The 26,493-nt window shown below is 37.2% G+C and overlaps 1 protein-coding gene across 2 annotated transcripts in view; it reads right to left on the bottom strand.

Moving 5' to 3' along the window:
• GPC6 (glypican 6) overlaps positions 1-26,493 on the bottom strand; it is a 769,191-nt gene that overhangs the window by 179,339 nt on the left and 563,359 nt on the right. For both annotated transcript variants that reach the window (XM_067293321.1, XM_013951337.2), the window contains exon 4: positions 16,382-16,547. In XM_067293321.1, the coding sequence (XP_067149422.1) occupies positions 16,382-16,547 (166 nt within the window). The remainder of the gene's footprint in view (positions 1-16,381; positions 16,548-26,493) is intronic.

The following is a 26,493-nucleotide window of genomic DNA, read 5'->3' as shown; positions in this document are numbered from 1 at the left end:
AAAAGGTGCTGCTTCACTAAGCAGATAATCCTTCATTTAATGATGAGATTTAAACTTAATTGTTGAAATAGTGGGAAGGCATCTGTAGGTCATCACAATGCTCCTATGTGCCCCAAACAATAGCGATTTGCCCCACAATTTACTGCAATAATTAGAAAATAGTGTGTCTTAATTTAGCACAAATACCGATAAGATACGTGCCCAGAAATTTCAGCAATGCCCATGAGTGAAAGTGGAATCAAGTAGGACTTAAGTCTGCATTTGCCAAGGACCTATTTACATTCAGATTTGCTTAATGCAGGTGCTCCATCTGGGTCAGTGATCATTCGCATTAACTCCATGAATGATGTGAAAATTTTGCAGTTTATATGTTAGGAAAGCAGGAAGACACCTGCTATTCTGCTGGCCTAAGGTCAAGTAAAGAAAATACTGTGATTATCAAAGACCTGGGTTTTATCTCTCTGTTTATTTAATTCACTGAAAGGTGACACATACATTTGCAGAGTATTGAATCACTATTTCTATCAAATAGTAGTATTGCAAAAAATTTTTTTGATTTGGATGGTGCCCAATCATATTCTTGGCACTTCTCTAAAGTCTATGAAGGCATTTCCTCCATCCTCCAAAACAAACAAACAGAAACCCTGCAGCTGCCATTCTTCAAACAGCAGTTTAACGCCTTTGCTTAAATATGGCTTTTTAATATAAGAATATTTTAATGTTCTTAAATTTTCCTTCTTAAAAAGCCTCCTAACATACTCTTTCAAACTCCCTCACCTCTCATACTCTTCAGTGCTTTCAGTCAATAAATAAGAACAATAAATAAAATTAATCTGTGCATATAACACTGAATAGAGCAATTGTAGCCCTTTCTCTTACCTTTCACATATATTACCTAACATCTCAAGTTCTGTCTCTAAAGAGGTCAGCTACAATACATCAAGTTTGGACTTGATGAGCTTGTTTTATATCCTTTTTTGCCAGAAAACCATCTACTAAACAAAAACAAGTCAAACAAAAGGGATTGGCTAGCTTATCTGCATCTGCCTAAATGAATGGAATGTGATAGATAACTGAAACTCTTTACAAACAAATAGTTATGGAATTCAGACTGAAATGAAGAAAATACAATAGGTGCCCGATTTCCATTGAAAATAATGAGATTTCATAACTAACTCATCTGCCTTGAATCCCAACTCTTCCACATAGAGTTCTATGCCAATATAATAGCTATTTATTCTATTAATTTCAACAGAATTTTGGTATAAAGTAATGAAAAGCATAGAGTTCTGTGACACACCACTAGAGGGGCATCCAAGATTCTTTTGGATTCCAGGATTGCACTGAAATCAAGATATCATTTGTCAAATGTGAGAATTTATTAGAGCTAAGAGGTTATAACAGAGTTAAAAGTATAATAAAGCTAGAAATACAACAGAACTGAAAATATATATACATATCAGAGCTCTACATTTCAATCACAGGCGCATGGTACAACGACTGCTCTTGCCCTTTACGGTTCACCCCTCCAGTATAGTTTTCCCTGGGATCTCAAGCAATGGGGTCATGGTAAAGCGACCGCTCTCGCCCCTTATGGGCCACCCTTCCAGACTAATTTTCCCCAGTTTCTCCTCACGGTTTCTCCTCACCACGCCGTTGACATCAGGGGCGTCCCTGCTGACGGGTGGGTCCCTGGGCAGCTGGGTCCAAGTCCACACAAGAGTATGTGGCTTCCTCCCTTTTACACCCAGGCAGAACAATACCAGCCCACAGCCATACCAAGGCCGCAGGGCTCTGGTCAATACCAGCCTGCGCATCAGCAGGTTACCTTGTGCTCAGTCCCAACACTGCTTGGTTGGTAACAACGCGCCCATTAGCAGGTGGTTCTGTGGGGAATGGCTCCACGGCATGGAGATGTCTACGGCGTGGGTCTGCGGTGCCACTTCTCCTTTGTCTGGACTTGTCAATTATGGGGCCATTGCATGGTGTGCCACCAGGCTACAGCAACCCCACAGCGTGGTGGCTCCAGCCGTGGTGCAACAGGGTTCATTAACTCTTGGGGAGCACCCCAGAGCAAACCCCTCTTCTATGGGCTGCACCATCCGGAGTCCCATGCTTGCCTGTGTGGTGCCTGTCAAGTGCACATACAGTGCACTACTAATTCAATGCCAATTTTACTTGCTATTTTAAAGAGTATATTTCTAGAAGCATTCAAAAGCAATTTGGACTAGGAGCAAATGAAAAGCTAATTATTTTTTCATGTTTACCTTAGAGATCTTCAGCATTTGAAATAATACTTCAATTCCTGAATGCCTTGCAGCGTATCCTAAGCTCTACTCTGACCTGCAGTGAAAGAACTTTTGGAAAAATCTATCCTCCTCCTCTCAAAAAAAAAAATCTCCTGAAACACAGTATATCTGAGATCTGCGTGTCTTCTACCTCTCTTACAACAGCTTAGAGCATATATGCAGAAATCTTGAAGAGGAACCTTTTTCAATAAAAGATATAATGGTTATAGCTGAAAATAAACTGAGCTGGAGTGCTAAAACATTAGATGAAATACATGAAGGCTGTATTTCAGCCTTTTCTTTAAAAAGAAATTTTCTTTATTTCAGCTATTTTCTTTAAGAAAGAACTATTTACTTCATATGGCATTCCCAGAATAAAGATCTCTCAAACTACACGTAGTTTTATACATAAAAATTTATGTTTTAAAGTTTGAAGACAAAGGACTTCTGATGATACATGGATTTTGTCACCAAGTTTAGAATAAAAAAAGAGAGATGCTATCCTTCTACATAAATGCTGTTTATTTTCATCCCTAACAAATGTAATGTCCTTCACATTAATCACTTGTTTTAGAAAGCCACAGAGGTGAAAACTACAATAAAATAGAATGCTTTTAGAAAAATAAGTGAAGAATTGTGGCAAGTAGAAATGCATTTCCTATGGCATTGATTAAGCTATGATACAAGACTCGTATGTGCAACATGCTTTGCATATTTGTATGGAATACTGAAAATCCTAGAGGTGAGTACAATTAAAAAAGAAAAAAACAACAACAACGAAACGATGTATACTGCCATTAGTGGAAAGGGTTGCATTCTTGCCATTCATACTGTACTGTAGTCACAAGACTTTATGCAATTTGGGCCTATAACGGTTCCAAATGAGATGAGCCTGAGATGAGAACAAGATGAAAATTATAATTCATTGTCATGTACTTCAGAAAAAGCTATTTGTAACCTGTCGTTCTGCTCTTAGACTACTTATTCGTCAAAAAGTGCAAGTTATATTTACCTGGTGGTTTCTTTTCTTGTAAGGAGGAGCTGACTAGAGGTCTAGTAGCCAGTTCGCCTTGAACAGCAGCAATAAGGCAGGGAGAAACAGAAGTAACTGGATGCAAATTATATCCTGACTTGATTTAATATTACTAAATTTCAAATAAAGGTGAATCAGACTTGAAACCCTAAACAAGACTACATTTACACTACCTAATGGACTTTACGCAGTCCCACACAAACATTTATAGTAATAGATTAAAAATGGTGATTCACAGACTATGCACAAATACACAGATATAGGCTAATTAGCTAAAACTAGTGTGCCTCTGCTTTTGACTTCATGGCCCATATAATTAGATAGACAAACTATCAAAATCCTTTTCGTAAGCGGGAGTGAAAAACTTCCCCAAATTTTAGAATTAAGAGACTTTTTTTCTTCCTGAACTGAATGGGAGTGGGATGGAGACCTCGAAGGTGCTTTCACAACAAGAAAAATAAGTATTTACTTTCTTTATTTGTCAGTAAACAAATGACTTGACCAAAATAATTCATTCTGGAATTTTTCTTTAGAGATACATTAAATATCAGTGGAATCAGATCTTCATGTATAGTTCATTGACATATTTCCATTAGTAAATGATTTGCATCGGCTAAAGTTCTGCTGTGCTTTCTCTCCCAATTTCAACACGAGTAATTTATCAAGCTACTGTTAAACTTCTATAAAAAAAAGGTTTGATCACAACTGAAATGCCAAAGAGGCTTCTTAAAAAGGTGACAGCAGATATTATTACCATAGTTGTGCATCCTTGTAATTTTTTTAATTTATTAAATCTATATACACACTCCAAAACACATCAGGAAGACAACTAGGTTTTATTTTCTTTCTCTGGCAGCTTCATTTGAACAAACCAAATACAATACGCACTTATATCAATAAAAGGTTGAAAGATGCTGTAAGAATGTATTAATCGTATATGGAGAAGACAGTCAAACTAGATATTACGAAGTGACTCAAAACTAATATTTTAGAAGTGATTTATCCAAGTGTAGTCAACTTGCTAAAAGGAGGATGTCAGTTATTAATATCTGCAATAGAAGATTTCCATATTAGTAAAATACGTTTTTAGCTATCAGCATAGCTTGGACCAGCCATCTCTCATGCCTCCCCCAGAGAGGTTTTCATGACAGAAACTCTCTCAGGATAAGGTAGCAAGGGAACACAACTATTTCCTGTTCTAAAAAGTTAATCAAAGAGTATGTGGGGTACAGAAAGGAGAACCTGATTTAAAGTATGCTTCCAGCACTGCAGATATCAGCAAAGTTTCAACTAGCAAAATATCCATGGATTCATTTTTAGTTTGTCATAAGAAATACATAAATCTCTTTTCAGTGTGTAAATGAAACATAAATCACAAACTGTATGTATATGTGCCAGAACTGTCACACTTACTTTCCCGTAGTACGGACAGGCTATATCCTGTTTATCAGCTTCCTTTAACCAATGTATTAAAATAAGGATGCTGAAGTATAGCTAGATGCCAGTGGCTATGATCCTACATGTTTTATTAGAAAGGTGAAATCTACTGGAAGATTTTCTGTATCATTCCATCTATGAAATTCAAGTTAAATACTTGTGAGTGCTCTGTGTTTTATCAGCTCATGCTCAGGATAACTTCTTGCCTTTTTTGGCCGTGTCCATTCACTACGGTACATCATTTGGCTTGGAGATGGTTTTCAACTCATCCAAGAGCTGAGCTAAGTGCAGGATACTGTTGTAACCTTCACACTGAAAGTGAAGACTGACCTTCACCTCACTTCACAACATTACAGTGAGCTGCATAGACTGGCTGAAAAAACTCATTCTCATTTGAGATCAGTAACAAATATCCAGTGGAATCAAAATTTCATTCTGTATTTTTCAAGCTGCTAGTTTTTCCTACACAGTTATCTGTATTTTAAGAGTTAACAAGACAAGACAGATAGGAAGGCTCTTTACTGCTACCACAAATTGAAGTGTGATATTACAACGGTGAGTTACTACGGACATGGAAAGTTCAGTATTCACTTTTGGTGGCTAAATGAAAAATGCATGTCATGGGAGTTTAGACTCCCATAAGTTAACTTGCAATATAAATGACATTAAGGGGTATCAAATGTTATATTACAGGGCAGGTAACTGAGTAACACAGAGAAATATGAAATGTAAGAACTGAGATTTTCATATTACCTTTACATTTTAGTGACTTGATTATGTCTTTTGCTTACCTGCCTTAGCTGCCTAGGTGCTATGGTAATTTTTTAGTAAGTACCAAGAGTGGTGAAAATAATTATTGTGAAAAGAGAAAACCCTTTTTCTCCAGTCTGTTTAAGCTCTTATGCGCACCATCAAAATGTATTTAAATTTCTCTGTTGCAGAAGTAGTCATTGACTCTTGGCCATATCAGTTCTCTCACTCCACTCTTGGGCAATCTAGTTCTCTTGACTATAGAGAGGATAAGACTTTTGTCAGTAAGACAAAGAGAGAGGAAGAAAAAAAAACCATTTTTTTTTTCAATAGGAAAAAAGAAAATTCTTTGCAAGAAATGGAGCGTAGACACATATTGCAAGAAGAGAACTAGTAGAATCCCAGAAAAAAATGCTTATTTCCTGAATCTTTTGTTTTACTAAAATTCTGATCTCTCTGACAGTTGAAAGTTTTTGCTCCACTATCTAGCACTGATATGGGATACAATGTAGGGATCTTTATTATAGACTCTTCACCAAGACATGAGAAATTTATGGCTCAGTCAGCACACTTAACAATTTTCTATTAGCTTATTCTTACAAAATTCTTTCTGAACCCAGCATGTGGACTAAGTGTAAGCTTTGCTCTGGTGCATTTATGTATATGGAGAAAAAAAAAAAGATTTTGTTTATATTAAAGAATATATGTACTTAGTATAATGTCTATATAAAATTTAATATTTGAATTAGTTTTGCCAAATTGCTAATAAGGTTTGGAGCTTTTGGCAATATGGGGTCATTTATGTGTGACTCAAAAAAGACCTGCACAAGCAGTTAAATAGTGAAGCAAGTGTAGTGATTTAGACTGAGTTTGTCTTCATGTTTGGATTCTTTTACTGAATTTTGGGTTGAGTCTTCATTCTTTGAGCAACCTTAAACTGAAACTTGCAGTGAAATTCAAGAAATACAAAAGCATAAGGAAATGATACTAAAAAAACCCACAACCCCAAATGTCTCAATGCAAACTGTCAGATTACATACAACCCCCTATATTATGCATGTACAGCATTTGGATTTCTTTGTAAAGAAACATTAAGGTTGGTTGCCAGCACTACTTTGTTTGCATATTCCAAAAAGAAACATGCCCAGTTTCCTGTTAAGGACATGGGACAAGATTTTTAAAAACTCTCTAAGTTATTATCATATTCTCTGATATATTATCATAAACAGACTAACCATTATCAGGTAAAAGCAATGACTCAAAATTCTGATAAAATGCAAGTTAACAGCAATTTTCCTTTTCTTCATTGATGTCATGGATTTGCACCTATCACCTTTTATTGATATGGTATAAAACCTCGGTAAATTCTTTTCAAATATACCTGAGTTTTTGATAGTGGTAAGGTAGACAGGTTTCTTGCTATGGAAAAAATTTCGTCAGAGTTATATGCATCTATCTGCTACATCTACTGGAGAACAGAATTTAACATTTGTTTTTAATACTAAGCTTAGAGAATCTGAAATAGTTGATGAATCAATCTGTCAGAACAAACCAATCTTCTGAAATATTATCACATAGTTTCAAATTTTGTTTTCAATGTGAGAAAACCGATTCATATTCATTCAATTTTCTAAAATAGACGGAAAATAATTTCTACCCATATATGCAGATTCCAAGACAAAACATTTTAGAAGTATGAAACAGTGGTGCAGTTCAAAAAAGATTTTCCCAGCTATGCAGTCTCAAACTCAGCTGAACCCAAGCAGAAATAAAATGCAGAGAAATGGATACAAAGACAAATATTGCAATATTCAGTATTCCTGTGAGCAAAAGTCAAGCTATTGCATCAGTATGTTTTCCCTTAAAAATAGGAGTATTTGCAAAACATAAAATTCAGATCGTATGAAGTTTACCAATACAGAGCCAGCCAAATGTTGATGTAAATGAAGATATGCTTACAGAGAAAATATAATTTTCAAGCTTCCCAGCGTAATACAACCTTTCCTCAATAAATACAACCAAAGTGGCAAGTTCAAACTAATTCAATGAATATTTACCCTCTCCTGCTTGTAAGATTTGAAATAAATCTCTTTATGTTGTTTGAAACAATGCACATTTTACTCTAGGGGATAACTAAACTTTTAATGTGACCTATTTTTATATATTTCTGTTAAAGAAAAAAATGACCCAAAGCACCATCCTTCAAGAAATAGTAGTAATATCCTTTCCCTGAAAGGATACTTGAAACCATAGTTCTCTCTAAATTCTTTACTTGTCAAACAGCAATAAAAACTTGTTACACAAAACACAGACTACGAGAAGGGAAGGAGTGAGGTTTACAAACTGGCTATTTAAACAGATATGTTTATATATGAGATGGGTATCAGCTGCAGTTCGGATATGGCATTTTAGTCTGGCTAACTCCAGCTAGAAAAAGCAGACAATTTCTCAATTCTTCATTTTAATGCAACCCTAAATTATACTTGTATATGCTATCATCAAGCAGTTTATAGTCAGGACTATGAGTCTTCATTTTGCCCTGCAAGTCATCCATTCAGAGGAACAGAAAAAGATTATAATATATTAGGAGCTTATATATTATTGGATAATATTGCTTTATAGGAATCTGCTGTTGCATTTATTTTCAGCTTAAGGCATTCTGTATTTGGGAAATCTTTTTAAAAGTTTTTTTTTTCCCCCCATCCCCTCTCTCCCAATATTTTACCACTGTAGAAAGGAGCGGGGAGCCACACGTTCATCAGTTGACTTTGTAATCCTTGAAAAAGCAAATGCATTGAAGTGGTTCTTTCAGGTAACTCAGCCATATGTAAATGATGAATGAAGCAGCTCTGCCAAGTGCTGGCATCCAGGTGTGCGCTCCATTCACATCATTTTGTATGTCAGAGAGACCAGATGCCCCAAACCCTGGAAACCAGAAGGGAAACCAGACCAGGTAAGACCCACAGCACTTTCCAGCTGGTCCGTGACCTGTGAAATGGGAGATCAGTGAGGTGCCTGAGGGATGCCCTAACAGGTAAACAGATATGTAGCTTTACACAAGCATCATTAAGAGATTGATTCCTTCACTGAAGAGAAAACGCTTTTGAGGTGTTAATATACATAGTAGCCTAGAACAAAATGACCATTACTGTTTATTGCACTCCTGGAAGCATAAATTCCCTTGAGAGCATAGTTATTGACATGGAAAAGTACAGTATAATAATGCTTGAATCACACAGTATTTGAGTAATAAATAATGAACATATTCTCTTGTTTCTAAAGATGGCTCATGTAACACAACTGTCTTTACTCACAGCATTTTGAAGGGCAGTGTCAAAACAGCTTCCCCAGTACTTCCCTTGAATCTAAACACAGAGAAATTGGCTATTCTGTGCAACCTCCAACCTGAGCTAATGTGCACTAACCAGTCATTTCACTTTGGTGTAAAATGATACGAAGGAATTAAAAGATCTGGAAAGGAAATGGAACTAAAAAGTCATCATTTGTGTTTGATGGTTTAATTATAAAAATCTTTCAAACTATCTATCTATCTATATCTATCTATCTGTATCTACATTTCTGATCTGCACTGTTATTTTCAAACGATACTATTGCTACACACTAGTGCTACAGCACCTAAATGCTGCAGTCAAGTTAGGGCTCTGTTGTGCTAGGTGCAGTGAAAACACCAAGTATGTTCCTCTTCCAGCTTTGGGGTTCTTCTTCCCATCAATGCAGAAATCACACGATTCAGGAATATTGTGTAGGAATGGTATAGACAGAATTCTGGAGTACCCAAATTTGATCCTGTATTCACAACCGTCACATTACCTGACAGTGACTGACTTGTTTCACACATATACTAACATCATTCTGTCCTTAACAAAGACAGTGTAATTAACTGGCATAATTCATTTCCACAAGCTATTCCAAAGTTCAGGAGTCCAAGAAAAGCTTGCTGATATCATTCAACTAAGTATCTGCATCTTTATAAATCCATAGCCCCTCTTTGGGGTTTGCAATTTTTCAGCGTCATCCTGAGTGATCCCATTAACATCTTTCTATGCAGGCATCCTCCTGGGAAAGAGCATCCAACAATATCGGCAAACAGCAAGATTAGGCTAGACAAATCCCAACCCTCCAGAGTCAGTTACGGGAGCAGAAGACCCTCACAGTCTCAGAGGCATGAACCTCCTTCTTCAGTGACACATCCTAAAGCAAATATACAGGGCCTTGGACTCCAAGCTGCTTGCACGAAACTGTATTGCCCTGGGGGAGGCTTGGAGAGTCAGAGGAGTAAGTAAGCAAAGTTTAAGGAGCAGGCAAGTACTGGTGTTTGCATGCTGCTGGCAGTCACACAACTTTGGATAGCTTCCCTCAGGTTGAACCAATCAATCACCATCTGAGGAATTAACTGTGCAAACATGCCCAGGTTGTGAGGGGAAAAAAACAGTAGGGAAAAACACAAATGTGGTTCTCTCTTCTCCACATCATTATTTTGCTCACTGAATGGTGACATTCCCTCTGTTTCAGGGGTGCTCCTACATGTTCTGACTAACCTGTAGCTATCAGGTCTTGGTGTCATATTCAAGGTATAAGCAGTGATTCCATTAGTTCTGGAAGTAAAAGAAAAATATGGGATCACAGAACTTACTACTTGGTAGAGAATTTAAAAATGGTAATACTGCAGTCTTTTAATTAGGCATCATCAAGTTGCATTCACTGGTGTAACTACATATTTTCTGTGGATATCCTGAACTATCATAAATGTATTATGATATTAAGTCTTGCTTTTTAATCAAAATGTAAATTCCTTAGGATAGGCTGCCTATACATTGTGGAAACTAGTGGGCCTGAAGTACACTAAAGGTTTTTTTTTTTTTTTCTTTCCATAAAGAACATTAGATTTATGTCAGTAACTTTAAATCTGGTCGTTCTTAACTTCTGAGCAACTAAATTTGCAGTGGTAACACACAACAGGTTATTCTACCCATTCTCCCTGACTTTTGGGAAACATAAGATAAGTTTGGAAAAAATAATTCTAAAATACAGATTCCATTGTTTCATTTATAATTAGGATTGGGCTCCAGAACCCTTAGAGCCATCCACCAAACTCTGCCACTTTGACTAAGGGAATACTGATCTGTGTATAATAATAGCTTTTATAGTCTATACAGACAAGAGACTTAAAGAAAATATTAGTTCTCCAGACTCTGGAGGCACTAAGGTTTCTCTAAGAAATGGGTAGAAAAGGTGATTAGCCTTAGCTTAACATTTTCCCTATTCTCATTCTGATGGGTGGCAATGTGAAACCATTTTCACTAAAGGTGCCATGATGCATTTCATTTGGGAAGAAATGCAAGTAAGGACAATTAAGCTTTTGTTAAGTCGACCCTAACTGAAAATAAGGCTTTATACGTTTTGACTTTTAGGCTGCCTTACCCATGAATGCTACGAGTTTCATATGAACACAAGATGCACGTTATGAAATTTTAGTGTTCATACTCAAGTACCATTCTATGCCCATCAAACCAAAATGCATCCATTTCCGCTGGAAAATCTGAGTGTGGAGTAATGGCACTCCAGGACTGCAGGAACCTTCTGCAATACCTATCCATGGAGCAGATAATATCACTTATTTTTTCTCCTGGAGTCCTTGAGAGAAGCTAACATATAATATCACAGCATACTTTCATATAATGATTTAAGGAGGAAGGTGGCGAGGCAAGAAATTCAAGTGCAACCAAGGTTGTTAAAATCCCCGCTTTTCACTCTTAGCATGATCAAGCAGGAGAAAGACTTGTCTACTGATAGCTACAAGAGATGGACAACCTCTAGTCTATAATGCAAAGGGGTATAAGCAACAGATATCACATGCTGCAGGGAAAGAAGGGGAAAACAACCCAAACTTCTGAATAGGTTTCCTTTACCTACCTTGGTACACTTCTGAGGTTTCCTACATTTGTGAACCAGTATGCAGCTGCTTATATAGGTATGGCTCTGCTTATTTACAGTAGCAGTACACATAGTAATCCTTTACAATTTTCTTTATCCTGTTACAATTATAGACTGATTTTCTTTAATGAACAAGAAAATGGGGCTTGAAAAGCACAGTTATTCTGTTAACAAACCAGTAAAAAAAGATTTGGGTGGTCTCTTGAAGCTTAAAAAGGAAAATATTTATCCTTGTGCTTACGCATGGAACAGAGAAATTACATAGTCCTGAAGGCTTTTATAAGCAATAAATCAAACTGATTGCATATTTTCAACATGCTAAAGCTTTCATTAGGAATAAGCAGTCAAGATTTTGATGGGGACTCTTACTTAAAGTGATTGAGTTGCTATAACTGAGATTGCATATGCTCTGTTTCAAGAGGTTTCCTAAGGTAAGTGCCTGAGTCATGCTGATGCGAAGAAACAAGAGAGATTCTTAAAACACAGCAACAAGAAAGTTTATTAGTAGTTCAGAACTGCTGCACTGACAGCAAGTGAAATAACTTTAAGACTGGCAGGAGAAACTTTTGTTGAAATGTTGCAGATAAGATTTTCTCCTGTGGCTGACATACAGCAGGGCACTGGGAGCAAGAGGCGGCTCAGGCTCTCTGAGCCTGGATACCACCTTTGCCAGCTATGAATAAAGTCTGAGCAAATCATATGCTGATCTGCCTTGTTACACTAGAGAACTAGTCAGATGTTGAATACACTGCTAGCAAAGCCACATGCTGTCCAGACCGAGCAAGAGGGTGGGTATGGATACACACTAGCGCAATGGCAGACTTCCATGGGTTGCAGCAAAGCAATAGTGATTTGCACAGGCACTACACTAGTGCACATTTTATCACTAAATACAGCAACAGAGCATTTATGATCTACTTTGGATGGCTACAAAATAAGCCCATGTACAATCATTGTTGTGATTACAGCTACTATCTAGATTTACCCTCTCATATTGTTTATGCAAGTGCTATCATATTTAGCCCACCTTCTTCCTCGATGTAATCATATTTAGTATCGGCTACATTTTTATCTAAAGAGAGAGAAGAAAAAAAATTAAACCCACAGCCGACTGTGAAAAAGGTTCTGCAGATATGAAATAATTTGTGGCCACTTTGCCTTCATGAGCCTGCGGATAAACAAGTACAATGACTGGAATGACATGCACAATCTTGCATGTAAATCATATCTCTGCAGGTGTTAGTTCTGAAGCTTAATGAGAACAGCAAGGGAAAGCGTGGTGCCCACTAAGGAGAGCATGCTCCTTGGCTGTCATTCCTGCTTGAGAAAAAGAGGGGCTGATGGGAATTAACTGATCAATATTAGGGGAAGCTAGCATCAAGAAAAGTGGAAGATTCACAAGACAGAAACAGAGCGTGAAATGCAGGGTAGCTAGAGAAAGAAAAGTAACAGTGTTGCTAAAATTTAACACAATTCCCCTAGATAGTTAGGTTTTCAGTCTGTGCAACTGGGAACAGCTTCCTCTCTGTCTCTTCTGTGTTTTCATGACAGAATGAACACTGGGATCCTTGGGTAAACCTTCATCATTGTTAATTGGTGTAGCTCCATGGAGAGAAGCATAATTTGGACTATATCCTTTGGGCTATAGGACATAGGGAAAATTCTCTTTTCCCTGTTCCACAGAATTAGTCAGATTCTCCTCTGAGGTAATCTTTTTCTCCAGAAGTACAGTTTTTCTACTCATTCTTTTCATCTTTCACTTTCTAATTTTTCCTGAGACCAGTGCAAAGGAGAATGTGAGCTATAACTAAAGGCAAAACATCAGAAGGAAGCTTTGTCAAAATGGATATTTTCAAAGCTAGTGTGGCTCATTTACTTCTAAATACCTCTTGAACCTATTACATAGATATCTGGAAGAAGCATTTAATTATTACTTTTCAATAAATTTATTATGTTTATTATTATGCCATATAGTTAGTAAGGGCTAGGTCTTCCTTTCCTTGCTAAACCCTTTCTCAGGCAAAATTCTGAGTTTCATAGGAATTCTGCTTGAAGATTATGTGATACATTTGGCTTTTATTGTGCCACGACAAAAGCAACAAAATACAAAAAGCCTGTAATGAAATGTTACACAAAAAGGACACAGACCTTAAGGTGACACAAACAGGAAAAATATAATAAACCATGTGTCATGCTGCTGCAGCTGTTTCACCTCTTACCAATTTTCACAGTCTATAAAACCTTGGAAGCACCAGATGTTTAGGGGAAGCTGTCCCACTCTCCCTAGCTTTTAAAGTGGATGCAAGATTTATTAGTACTATATAAATGTGATTTCAGTCCCAAGTTTTGTATTTATAAACTAGGTGGAATATGTAACATATCCTGTTGTCAGAGGCCCATTTACCTTCCTCTTGTAGATTTTGGGTACTGCTGAACAATTAAAGTAGCTACAGAACAACACCAGAACATACATACCAAGCTACAATATTTTCTTAGTGACAAACGCATCTGAGAGTTTTCTTTCAGTACAAACTTTTGCCAAAAAGACCTTGCAATACACAGATTATAAGCTAAGCAACACTGTCTTGTTGTGTATGAATATGCACTAACATTTGGGAATCCTGCCTATGCAGAGGCTGTTAGTGCACAAAATTATTTTCTTTTCCTGGTGCATGGTTCCTAACGTTGGAACAGGAATAAAAACTGCTCATGCATATTTTCCAATCTTTCATAGTTCAGTGGTGCTGTAAAATGTTGCCATTCGTTTTAATTCAGTGAGTAGAAGTTTTGTTGTGTTTAGTACTAAGGGAATTGCATGTTTTATTAGAAAGCCTCTGACAGCTGTCAGAGACAGAGACAACTTGCTGCATTTCAATCGTACATAGAGGAAGTACTAAGGACCCTCATCTTCAGCAAAGCTGTCAGAAGCCTCACAAAACGGGATAAAACAGAATACCTTTTCCAAACATAGGAAAGGCTCTCTCTCCATCTTTACTCCTTCCCTATCAAGTTGTACAGGGAAAGGTGTATATGTAGAAGAAAGAAGATACCTCTTGATGTATTTGTACTTTATACTGCCTTGTCATCACCTACCTGAAGGGATAATTGCACAGCAGTCTGCTTTCCTTTAAGGAAGCACACTGTATTGCATGGTGTTTAATACTAGAGTAGTACCATCTTTTAACATCATGTGCAACTTTTCATACAGTTTTTCTTTTATGAGAGCAGGAACAACCAAAATGTGCAAGACTGATGAAGACAAGGGCTTTGCATCAAAGATGCTAAAAGCCTGAATCTATAAACACTTTCACACTTGTGAACACATAACTACTCCCTGCCCAGCACTCTCACTGAATTCAAAGCACCAGAAAAGGAAATCTTCTCTTAAGACCTGAAATATTAACTTCCAGCTTTTCATTTGAACAGGTGCTTACCTTAATAAAAACTGTGCTGTTTAAATTAATTAAAAAGCATTTCCAAAAGCCTACATTACTTTCTTGTTCATAATTGCTTACAGTTCCACTCCTGGTTACTCTTTAATGTCAAAGGGGAAATAGTTTACCCAAAGTCTTCAGCAGGTAGGCATTGCGTTCCCATCTGCTCCTACTCAGCTTTCTTATGGAGCAACTGCTCCAGCCTACTCTTTTCCTTTCACACTAATAATCCCACGGGTATCCCCCCCCCATACAGCACTGCTTCTCCTGGTGGCTTCTTTAAACAGTACAAGGAACTGAGAATGCATGCTCGTTACTGTTGATTATTTGTGCTATTTTTATAAAACACTCAATACTGTTTTTCATTTTGCTTACTCCGATTCATTTTTCATCCTATTTTCTTCTCCCTACCATCTTGCACCACCTCTGTGCTGAGGAAAGTGAAAATGAATGAGTGAGTCAGAGTCAAGCTTTCAAAGTCACATTGGTTGGTGGGATTTTGAAAGTAAGCAAAATGAGATTGCCCCTATATCATCCTTCCAAAAGTAGAAACAAGAATTTCCTTCCTTTAGTTATAATAAACACAGTTTTATCTCTTGTTTTCCAGCTGCTTCTGTTTTCCAAAAATCCAGTTTGAGCTTTGTATAGTGATGATGCTCATTAATGACTAGCTGCTTCTGTTCTTTCTGTATTATCATTAGCCTTGTCTAATTCTGCATCCTACCCTTGTATTGTATATGATCAAAAGCAACTTGAAGCTCTTATTTCTTGTTAAATGTTACTCTTTTGGAAGTACTTTTGCTCCAGGACATATGAATGGCTGTTTAAGGAGATTTCTTTCTCTTTTTTATTAGTTCACTGTAGTGAAAAATTATGTGAATAAAACTGTAACAGCAATTTTCCTTAAATACACATTTTCTATACTCCATTCTAACATATTGATTGCATGTCTGATACTTTCTATACTGAAAGGGAAACACTACCATATTTTAAACCACAAAAGAGAGTTAATAATTTGCCATGTATGTAACTTTTTAAGCCCTTTGCTTAGTACTTTGGTACTTAGATAGTATCAAAATTAAGAAAAGCAGCAGTTGCAGTTTGTTGACTGGAAGCTAAACAGTGTTATTATCTTTTCAGCTTGCAAGAGCCTAGTTTTCAGTTCTAATACACACTATTTCTCCCATGTTAAGCTTGTTATCATATCCTCAACCAAAGCTTCCTCACCACATTTCATGTATCATGTAATAATTCAGCTCAGAAGCCTTAACACCACACCATTACTATTACATATTTTGTAAGAATGGCTCTGGGATGGAATAGTCATTTCTTACTGCAAGCCAGGAAGGTCTATTAAGAAGTGAGAATCATCTGCAGCTGTTTTTTGATAAATATTGACCAACAGTATCTTCTAACCTCACAAAACTCTGCAGACATTTGCTATTACCAGCATTTCCTTCCACTAATATTTAAACTCTTCTTACCTATGAACAGATTCCACTCAGTATCCAAATCAGCCTGATTTGCTAGGCAGCCCTTCATTACATTGAGGCAATAGTTGTTGCAAGGTTTCACAGTGGGAAGTCCTCTGCAGTAAGGGCAGTACAACATCTTCATTAGCGCCCGGATGCACCCTGGGGTGGGACTGACCTGCAGAGTTTAAGGGGGAGGAAAGAAAAAGAAAAAGGAGTATATCAATCTCCTGCCCTGTGAATGTCGGGGTAGGTGAGGTTATGCTTCTCAAGCAATAAATGCAGAAGAGGCAATTTGTGAAAAGAGCTCAACCCTTAATAACACCCTCCTGTGAGACTAATCGATTCCTACCAACTATCTTCATTTAGCACAGCCAACAGTGATTTTCAGGAATGCAAAAATCAACACTCCTGTACTGATGGCAGTGTTTTCCACTGCAGCCCTCCCACACAAAGTCTTTTGGAACATACCCCAAAAATAAGTTGGACAGTAACTGACTGATCCTAATGTGGAGGATCCTGATGAGAACCATGCTCTTCTTACTCATATTAGAGCTGCCAGTCACATTGTCACTGGATCAGATCCTCCTCTTTATTAAAGCACAGTAAATCCAGGATAATCCTGATCATTTCTGTAAAATTATTCAGAACTGCACCGTGACAAAGGGATATCATTCTGTTTTCAGTCAAAAATACCATTCTATCTTCTAAGACAACTTTATAAATAGAACAGACAGGGGGTTTTGTGTGATTTTGTCTTTCAATATCTCAAGTGACAAAAAGCACTTCATAGACAACAGCCTGATGCATTTCAATATACACAGCAGTATGACACAACATGGCTGTGCATGGTGAACTTAAAACAGCCATCAGAGTCAATGGCAAGACACTCAATGAGTTTAGGAGGCTTCCGGTCAAAGTCATTAATACTGGGCATATCTGACAGAAGAAAGTAGTGTGTATACATAAATTTAGAGTGGTATATAATACAGTTTGCACTAGAAGGGTATGGATTTCCTGCAGAGAGAGCATGGAGTTTAGGGAAAGGTTTTTTTAACAAGGATCCTCCATTATTTCTAGTGATAGGATTCTTCATCTCACCCCTTTTCAGTCATTAAAAAGCTAGGCATCTATTCAGCAATGTTCCTTCCGTATTCAAAGGAGAGAAATAGGTCCTCTCTTGGGAGGCTCCTTTATCCTATATATTGAAAGACAGAATAAATTATCTTCTGGAGGGCATCCACTCGAGTTTCTGTATCTAAATTTAGACTGCATGAATTGGTCACATTTGATAAGCGTGTGAAGCTCCTTAGGTAAATGTTATTTCCCTCATCCTTTCATTCCCTATTTAATTGTTCGATCTCAGACCTTTAAAATCTAATTTACTATTGTAACGCACATTTCCCAGGCCAGAAACTCTATCTTGGATTAAAAGTGCTAAGCACACGTTAGGTACTACTTGCAGTATTCTCTTGTCATAGTGGAGTAGAGCATGAGTTTCCCACGCCACAGTGACAATACAGAGCAATGACAGAAAGGTTTCAGGTTCCTTGGTGATTTCAGAATTTCTGGAGAGAAGAGCGCAAAGTAATGGCATTCCTTTTATTCATTCTGTTGGTTCATGAATAAATGCAACACTTTTAATATGAATTTGAAAGGATTAAAACAGTTTTTCTATGTTAATGGTAATTTGTGCTAAAAGAAAAGGTGAAAGCATGCATCTGACTTTACACTATAACAGTTTCTGATATGTTTTTTATTATCAGAATTGTACTGAAATGGTGTTTCTTTCCTTTTTCTTTGGGATTTCTTTTCCTCTTTTTGATGTTAAATCACTGATTTTAGAATACTATGCAGCATATATTCTTTACGATCGACCTTTTTACATGAACGTGGCTGTTAAGAGTTATAACTGATGCTTCTGCATATGTTCAGAGGTGATTTTTAACTTGGCTTCCTGGGGAAACCCACTAAACTCGCACAACACTGATGCTGTGTGTGATGGTATATTTATCTGTCCTTTCCTAATAGCTTTTGAACCTGTTGGCCAATTTCAATCAAATTTGACTGAGGAGTTCAGATCTTAGTACATTAAGGTCCTACAAGTTTTTTGGAAATAGACAGTTGGGAGAAGAAAAAGAGACAGGCTTTATTACTGCTTTTATTGAGGAAAAGATTGGAGCATGAGGTCAGTTCTTCACAGATACCGAAGAATTCATGTGGAAGAAAAATGTTATGAATGTCCCAGCAGTTAAAAAAGCACCAGTTGGAATTTTCTTCTTATTAAATATCAGAAAACCCAAATAGAAGGTACATATCCAGGCAAAAAGAGACTTCATTAGTTTCACTGCTCAGAACCACTTTTTTGAGTCACTTATCCAACTTTTTTATCTTTATACCTCCAAACCTAGAGCAGGCCCATTTTTACAAAAAGAAATAGGCACCAGAAGTGGGATGTAAGCCAAATGTAGATACTTATGGTTAGCGGTGCAATGTTCAAAATAATTTCAAAGTAACTGCTTAAAGCCAGAGAGAGATACTTCTATCTTTGGGCATTGAGGGTTGTCAGTAAAGTTTCCTTCGTGCTTAGAAGTCTGCTTCTTCCTAGGCTCAAAAGTCTTTTCAACGCAAAGTTGTCAGCACCTGATTTACCCCTAAGGTCATCTGGAATCCACATGTTCTCCCATCCGTGTCCTCTCCGGCCTCACTTGTGCTGAGACAATACATATCTATAGGATCCTGACCTTGCACAAAAGCTTCCTGGCAATTTCTCTTTTTCGGAAACATAGCTAGAAAAAGAGCTAGAAAAGACAGTCCCTAGTTTTATATTATATTTATATCAATCATATATCATAAACACGTGAAGTTCCTTGGGTAAATGTTATTTCCTTATCCTTTCACCACAAGTTTAAGCTGAGAGGGAGCTAGCTATCAGTTCTTTCTCTGCCGGAGGTTCAAACGATATCTTTCACTTGTTAGGACAGGACCCTAACGGTGAAACAGAATATTTATTTACACTGGCCCAGTGAATCTTGAAATCTTTTCATTGCCTGGCAGAACAGCTTTAACAAGAGTACTCCCAGGAACAGTCCAGTTCCAAGTAGTCAGGATAAATTCTTTCTGCTCAAAAAGAATGAACTGAACCTGGGTTTCTCATACCTTGTCTGAATAGTTTACTACCTACCGTACAAAACAGTGGCATGATCAACAGCATTTTAGAAGAAAGGAATGTCCCTTGCTTCTGCTCTGAGAGAAGTAATGCTGTTTTTAAGATAAAAGGCCATGCTGTGATTCCAAGCAGAAAGTAGATGTAGAAAACTTCTACAGACAGGCTGTCTTCAGCCTCTGATGGAGACCAACACAAGCAGCTCCCTACTGAACATGCTGGATGTTGCAGATGTGTGTCTCAGAAGTTCCTGTGTTGTTGAAATAAAATGCAAGCATGGATCAATTGCTATCTCTGAGGCCAAGTAGCAGATACTGGCTTGCATTTACTACGCCTAGGGCTAGCCACTTCTGGTCCAAGCTGACCATGTCCCACACTACACAATGTTTGCCCCTATATCTCCTCTGGTCCCCACGTGGTGCCTGAGTAGCTTAAAGACATAATTATTATTTTTTTGTAAAGGTTATTTTTCAGCTCAAAGTGTCTGAAATAATATGAGGCAGTACTGGAGACAACAGGAGTAGCAGGACACTAAATTTAACGTTGCATGTTTTGATGTGAGACAGGAGGTTACGTTTTCTAGTGCAAAGCCTGCTTGGGTTAGTGATGGAAGGAAAGGAGGGGGCCAAAATAGGACAGATATCTTCATGCAGCCTACTGGAGGCAGTCCCTGTAGTGAAGTACCCTCCAAACAGTGCCTGGGCATTGCTCTGGAGAGAGCCAGTTGGAGAGGTCCAAAATGGATCCCGGTGGTGGATTAACAACTCAGCTGTAACCTGAGCACTTGATGGGTCCAATTCTCAAGCTTGGTCCAAATCCCTGTTTTTTACCAGTACTGATGTACCTTTACATGCCCAACTCTTCCTATGGCAAAAGGGAAGCTAGAAAATAACTCAGCTACTTTGGAGGTCTGAGGACTAAAAGTTAAGTGTTGTGTTACAACAAAGTGCCTCTGTGAATCTAGCCTTCAGTAAGGAGCCAAGTTTCAATTCTCAGCTTCCTCCTGTAACTTTTTTTTTCCAGAGAATACAGTCAGGCCTTTTTCCTCCCTTAACAACAGCTCGAGTATCTGTCAGGCAAAAAATTATCACATTTTGCTTTAACATTAAAAGTCCTAGTAAAAGAACAAACATAAAAAAATTCAGCGTAGAGTGTGAGTATTTCAGAAAGCTATGAACATGTGAAATCTTGAGATTATCATAGACAGTTGCTTTTCAACCATATATAATTTGCTTGCTACTTCTTGCTGCTGGCAAATTCTATGAAATGTATTTCAAAGCCCATTTCTCATTCCATTTTCAAAAAAAAAAAAAAAAATTCCTATACCCAGGATCTCTCTCAGGTAATAATACTTTTCTGTAGACCAGTCAAAAGACTTCCATTCAGAAGCATTTAAAACCTGCATTTGCTGAGGAGAGCTGCTCCTCAGCTCAGGAGCTTCATCAGTTTTGTTCTAAGTAAGATTTATGGGTAAATAGGGCTGGGTATTATTTGGTTTTGGCTTTTTTTGTCTTTTAAAATACTTTATAATTGGCCCTATGCTAATCAAAGCAGAAAAATTTGCATGGACTTCAAAGTTTAGAAATAACTAGTCCTTATGTAAATCATATATTATAAATCAATCACATCACACTGAATGACATAACTGGGGAAATAGCTATAAAAGAGTCATCAATTAAATCATGTTGTCTCCCTGACCAACCAGGACATCTTCATTTTATTGTAAGCATACACAGATTGCAGCACATCAGAGAAGTGCCCTTCTGAGCTTTGACTGAGCCTAGTAGCTGCAGGACATGTTACTTTACTGCATTTTGTAACATTTTCTGACAGCTTCAGCTTTATCTAAATGCATGTTTTTGCATACACGCGAAAAATTTAAAAGCAAGATTTTTAAGGGCTTCATTACTGAACATTTGTTTTCCCCCATAGAAATTCTAGAAGGAATATTATTTCATCCAGAAGACAGACTTTGCAATGGTGAACTTGCAAATATAAATAATTGAGGAGAGAACTTTCTTGGGTAAAAGCCATGAAATTGTACTCTCTCGTACCATCACATTTGCAAGGGCTCTGCTTTATTATGTACTTGACCTGTTTTTATAATCAAAAGCCTGGGCTCTGTCAGCTACATAGACTCAAATCTTTCTTCTGATTAAAAAAAAAAAAAAAAAAAAACTGGTTAAACAACTGGTCATCTTTCAGAGGGTCAAACACACTGACATTCAGTTTCTCTGTTAGTATTTACAGGAGATTTCTTACCAAAACAGCTGGTGTATGTTGTCTGGTAATAAAGTAATGGTGTTCTTCCAAAGTAATATTGAATGTACCTAAACTCTGGGTCTAAAGCAGTACTTAGGTCCAGATCCTCTCATTTTCCTGATATACAATAAAATCTGTCAAGTATGAGCAGAAGGAATGAAAACTGAGTGCCATCCTGGAGATGACACCAGGGGACACGACTCCTTCCAGCACTTCCTATGGACCCAAGGAACTGTCCAGATGACATCTCTCATTGTGGATCACATGGAGCTGCCCCGTAGCATAAAGACCTGGGGGAAAATTGCAGGGTGGAACCAGTCCATTTCTAGCCAGCTGGCCCAGGAACTAGGACACTCCTTAAAACACCCCTACAGTAAAACAACCTATATTCTGGGAAGCAGAAGAGGATTGTACTCTATTCCTCACGAGCTAACAACCACACTACTGGATAGAAAGTGGAAACTTCTACTTTTATTCTCATTTGTGGTTCAGAAATAGATAATAGATTATTTGTTTCATACAAGTGGGATTTTCCCAAGAGGGTGAGGCATATTCCTTCGATCCCAAGCAGGTGGATCCTAATTGGAATGGGTTTTAAAATGAATCCCCCTGTTTAGCACTTCTGTGTGGGTTAAACCATCCTTCTCCCTACTCAACACGGTGATGTTGTGTGTCCTGCACTGACAGGGTGTGCTGTCTGAGCAGCTCAGGCACTGACACTCCTATGTCACTTTTTGGATCTTTCCCTAGTCTGTCTCCAATTTACTAATCTGAAAGGAAAAATGGGTTTAGTTGCTCAAGTATAGTTTTGTTTATAACTTAATTATCTCAAGAGTTTCAACTAGGGCTTGAGCAATAATAATATAATATACCTGCTTATGTATGTGGCAAGGTCAGAGCCTGATCTTGTATGTATTGGCAATTCTCAACTAATTCTAAAGGAAATGCAAAGCAAATGCATAGTCCACTAATAGTAGTTCTCCCATATTCTTCCTCCAAAAAATTAATGTATCTATCTGTGGACAGCTCCACAGTCTAGTTCTAGTATTTCCCATCCAAAATTATAGTAAAATAAACTGGGGCATCAGGGTTAGAATTTCATGCTTGTGAACCTCAGAAGAGAAGGGCAAAGAAAAACTTTTAAATTAATTTAAGAATTGCTGATTATTGTATTCCACCTGCCAGAATTGAGGAAACCTTCTCCTACAAGCAAAAGATTAATTTCTGATCTGATAAAATGATTTAAAACCCATTGTAACTTCACTGAAATATTTACAGTGATGTAACTGGGATCTGAATGAAATGTATCATGAAGTACACTTTTTAGGATGTGTAGGGTTGCCACAAACTTTAAAATCACCTGTCCTAAGAGCCACAGGTCTTTTCTTTTTCCCCCTTTCATGTTTAATTAACTTCAGTCCAAAGACTAAACTTTAGTTGAATCACTTACTACTTTAAATCATGTATCTTTGATACTATGATGCTATCTTCTTGGCAGGATACAATTACTCCCTAATGATTTTCTTTTTTTTTATTACTGGGGAAAACAGGTAAAGCTTAGCTGGTAATGATGTTTTTCTTCCTTTCTCTGTTTCTTTTCTTCAAATTATATTTGCTCACTGCTGGATCCAAATCATCCATTTTTCTCCTTGTCCATATTTTGGCTATTTTCATGGGCACTGTGCTACTGCTGATTTCATTTAATAATCTAGATGTCAAGCCATAGTTCGTTCCAACAGCCTTCAGCTGAAAGTATGTCTGTATATATATTATTAGAACTACACAGAAATATTCATAAGGTATTTAAAGCTTTACAGAAATACTTCTCATGGTTTCAGTCTGACTCTTAAACGCTGAGATCTCAGTTCACTGCTGTTATAGCACTATCTGACACACAAACAAAAATACTGCATCAGCCATACTCAGTTGGGAATTTATATTGTAGAAGGTCAACTTGAAATAGTTGCTTATATCAACCAAAAGGCTAGTCTAACACCAACTTCCTACAGATAAAAATAAATAGTTATCTTTTTAACAATTCATAGCATCCCAGATGACTGAAAGCTAGAAGGCCTTTGCATTACTGTCTTTGTGCCTGAATTACACTAAAATAAAAGTAGAATGCTACAGTCAGTTAAACAGATGCAAGATGCAAGCAATTCTGGGATGGCGTATCTCAAGAATACGATAGGATAAGGTGTACTAAATTTAATTCTAGTCTCTTCATATCCACTAAAATATTCTTCTGGAAAATATATCATTGATAGTTGAATATGCTCATTATACTACTAGACATAATTTTAAGGAAATATTTGAACCCTAGAAAAGCCTTCTAAATGTAAAAAAGAAATATATTTACTATCAGACGTTGTGCAGCACTAAGCACATACCCCATGGCAACTCAAAGGAACCATGTTACTGTTTTCTCAAGAAAAGGAGCTTTTAGCCATTTTTCTTGTCTAACTCAGACATTCTTTCACATTATCTACGATTCTGTAAAACTGAGGAATAGGATAACTGTATTTCTTTCTAACACTTACTAAAATTCAAGGCATTTTTCATACTTATTTGGTCATTTCAGTCTGTCTATATTTACATTTACATACTTGTTTAGTCCAGGAAGGTGAACAAATATTGCTCCTCCATTTTACAGAAGAAAAACTGAAATATCACGAAGCAAATTTTAAAGGTATTTAGAAGGATAAAACACTGAAACATATGCACCAGACAAATTTTTCAAAGTTGCTTATGAGTATCACTCTGATCTGTGATTTGCTTCAGTTACCATCACATGTAATTCTGAAACAGCTTATAGGAAAATAAGGACTGCAAATCTGTAAATGATTACCTCAGGAAGTTGCACATCAAATAGTAAATTATTGTTGGAGAGGTGAATTGTGGAAGTCCACAATTGCTCCATAGAAGTGCAGAAAACACAAGGACAAAATGTTCAGATGTTCATTTGGGTAAGCCTGAACATCTTTTCCAAAGAAAAAGAATATCTAACTTCTCCTATTTTTAGGGATACAGGGAAACTGCTTATCAGATTATTTGAATGCAGAAAATCCAGATTTAGAAAATCATTTGAAATGCTGCAGTCACACGGATATTTCATATACAGATTTTTATTATTTCTCGAATCACTTTGATGCTTTAAAGCATTTTTTTTATAATACATCTTTTTTACAAACTAAAACGTTTGAATGCCCAGATGTAAGTATAAAAATTGTCCTTCACAAATCACATTTTATATGTCAGGGAAATAATCAATTTCATATAAACTGGGTTGAAAAAATGCCATTTGATTATAAGTGTGATTAAAGCAGGTTTTTCTTACACTGAAAATAGTGCAAACTGTGAAAATACTGCAGAATGGGGAGATTTACATCCCATGAGATATTGCTGAGCTGAAAAATCTGCCCTTCAAAATTTCTAAAAAAAATATTTATCTTTCTCATCTGCTGTTAAAGCCAGCCCACATTAAATGGAATTTGGGGTATGGATTCCATTTGTTATCTTTCAGCATTGCAAGGACAAAGATAAGGTGAAAAATCTTTGAGATAATTTCTTCCTACCACTCCCAGGAGATGAGAAGTTTTCTGTTACACAGAAGTAAGGGAGGAATCTCACAGCTGTTAGGCTTTTAAAATCTCACCATCTCTTCTGAAACATAAACTTTAAGACACTGTCTTAATAAAAAGTAGCTCCTATGCTTTCTTCCCAGGGAGCAGCCACTGCATCTCACTTAAAAGGGAACGTGCTCATTTCTTCCAGCCTCTTGTAGAAATGTCTATGGCCTCATCCAGATAAGGTCTGAGTTTAATAAGGTAGCATGGGCTAGATTGCCAGGGTTTAAAATAGAATTATGTAAGGCAGATTGATTGAGACCAGTAACATAAACTGCTTTTAAAATTTTAGGAGAATGTTCACACATGGATAATTAGATAGTACAAATTTGAACATGCATGAATCTTTAAACAGAAAATGTCTGAAAAAATGAACCAAACCTCTCTTTTTTAATGCCAGTAGGAATCATATTAGTACTGCAGTTCTTGATTTGCAATTGGGCTTTGCTGCTTCCTGAACATGGGAGGAAGATATTAGTTCTATGATCAGCAGCCAAAATGAAGCATTGAGACATGGAGAGTGCTCCAAGACAGACACTACACTGAGTGGCTGATGTTCCCATTCTGTGGCCTAGACCTGTTCATGACAGCATTATTCCAAATGTTCATTGGAAGTTCAGTGTCTATTGAAGTTGCACGCATACAACATAAGAAACCATTTCTGAGAACTGCATCAATCTGCACTGCAAGACAGCACTGGGAACACTGAAAGTGGCTTCACTGACTGAACAATTAGATAGTTCAGGAAGAGTATCAGATGCCTCTCACAAGTCCAGAGGACCAACAGAGAAGAGACATAAATCCACAGGGTCTCCATGCTGGCAAAGGAGACAACACAAAATAGGTTTTGACATGACTGTAAGCAAGACGGTTATAAACCCCCCTGAAACTGGCTACTTCAAGTATGGTGGGGAGCAAAATGAAACCCATAAAGTCCAGAATTTTAGAAGAGATTTTCAGTAGGATTTGCTTGATTAGACAGGGATATCTAAATCTGATCTAAGCTTCCTTTATTGGAGTCTAGCCAATATAGATTCATCTCAGCCTAAAACAGTCAGTTAAAATAGATG

Source organism: Apteryx mantelli, chromosome 1, assembly GCF_036417845.1.
Source record: "Apteryx mantelli isolate bAptMan1 chromosome 1, bAptMan1.hap1, whole genome shotgun sequence".
Classification (NCBI taxonomy): domain Eukaryota; kingdom Metazoa; phylum Chordata; class Aves; order Apterygiformes; family Apterygidae; genus Apteryx; species Apteryx mantelli.
The sequence above is the reverse complement of the archived record's forward strand: the minus strand, read 5'-3'. Positions and strand labels throughout refer to the sequence as shown.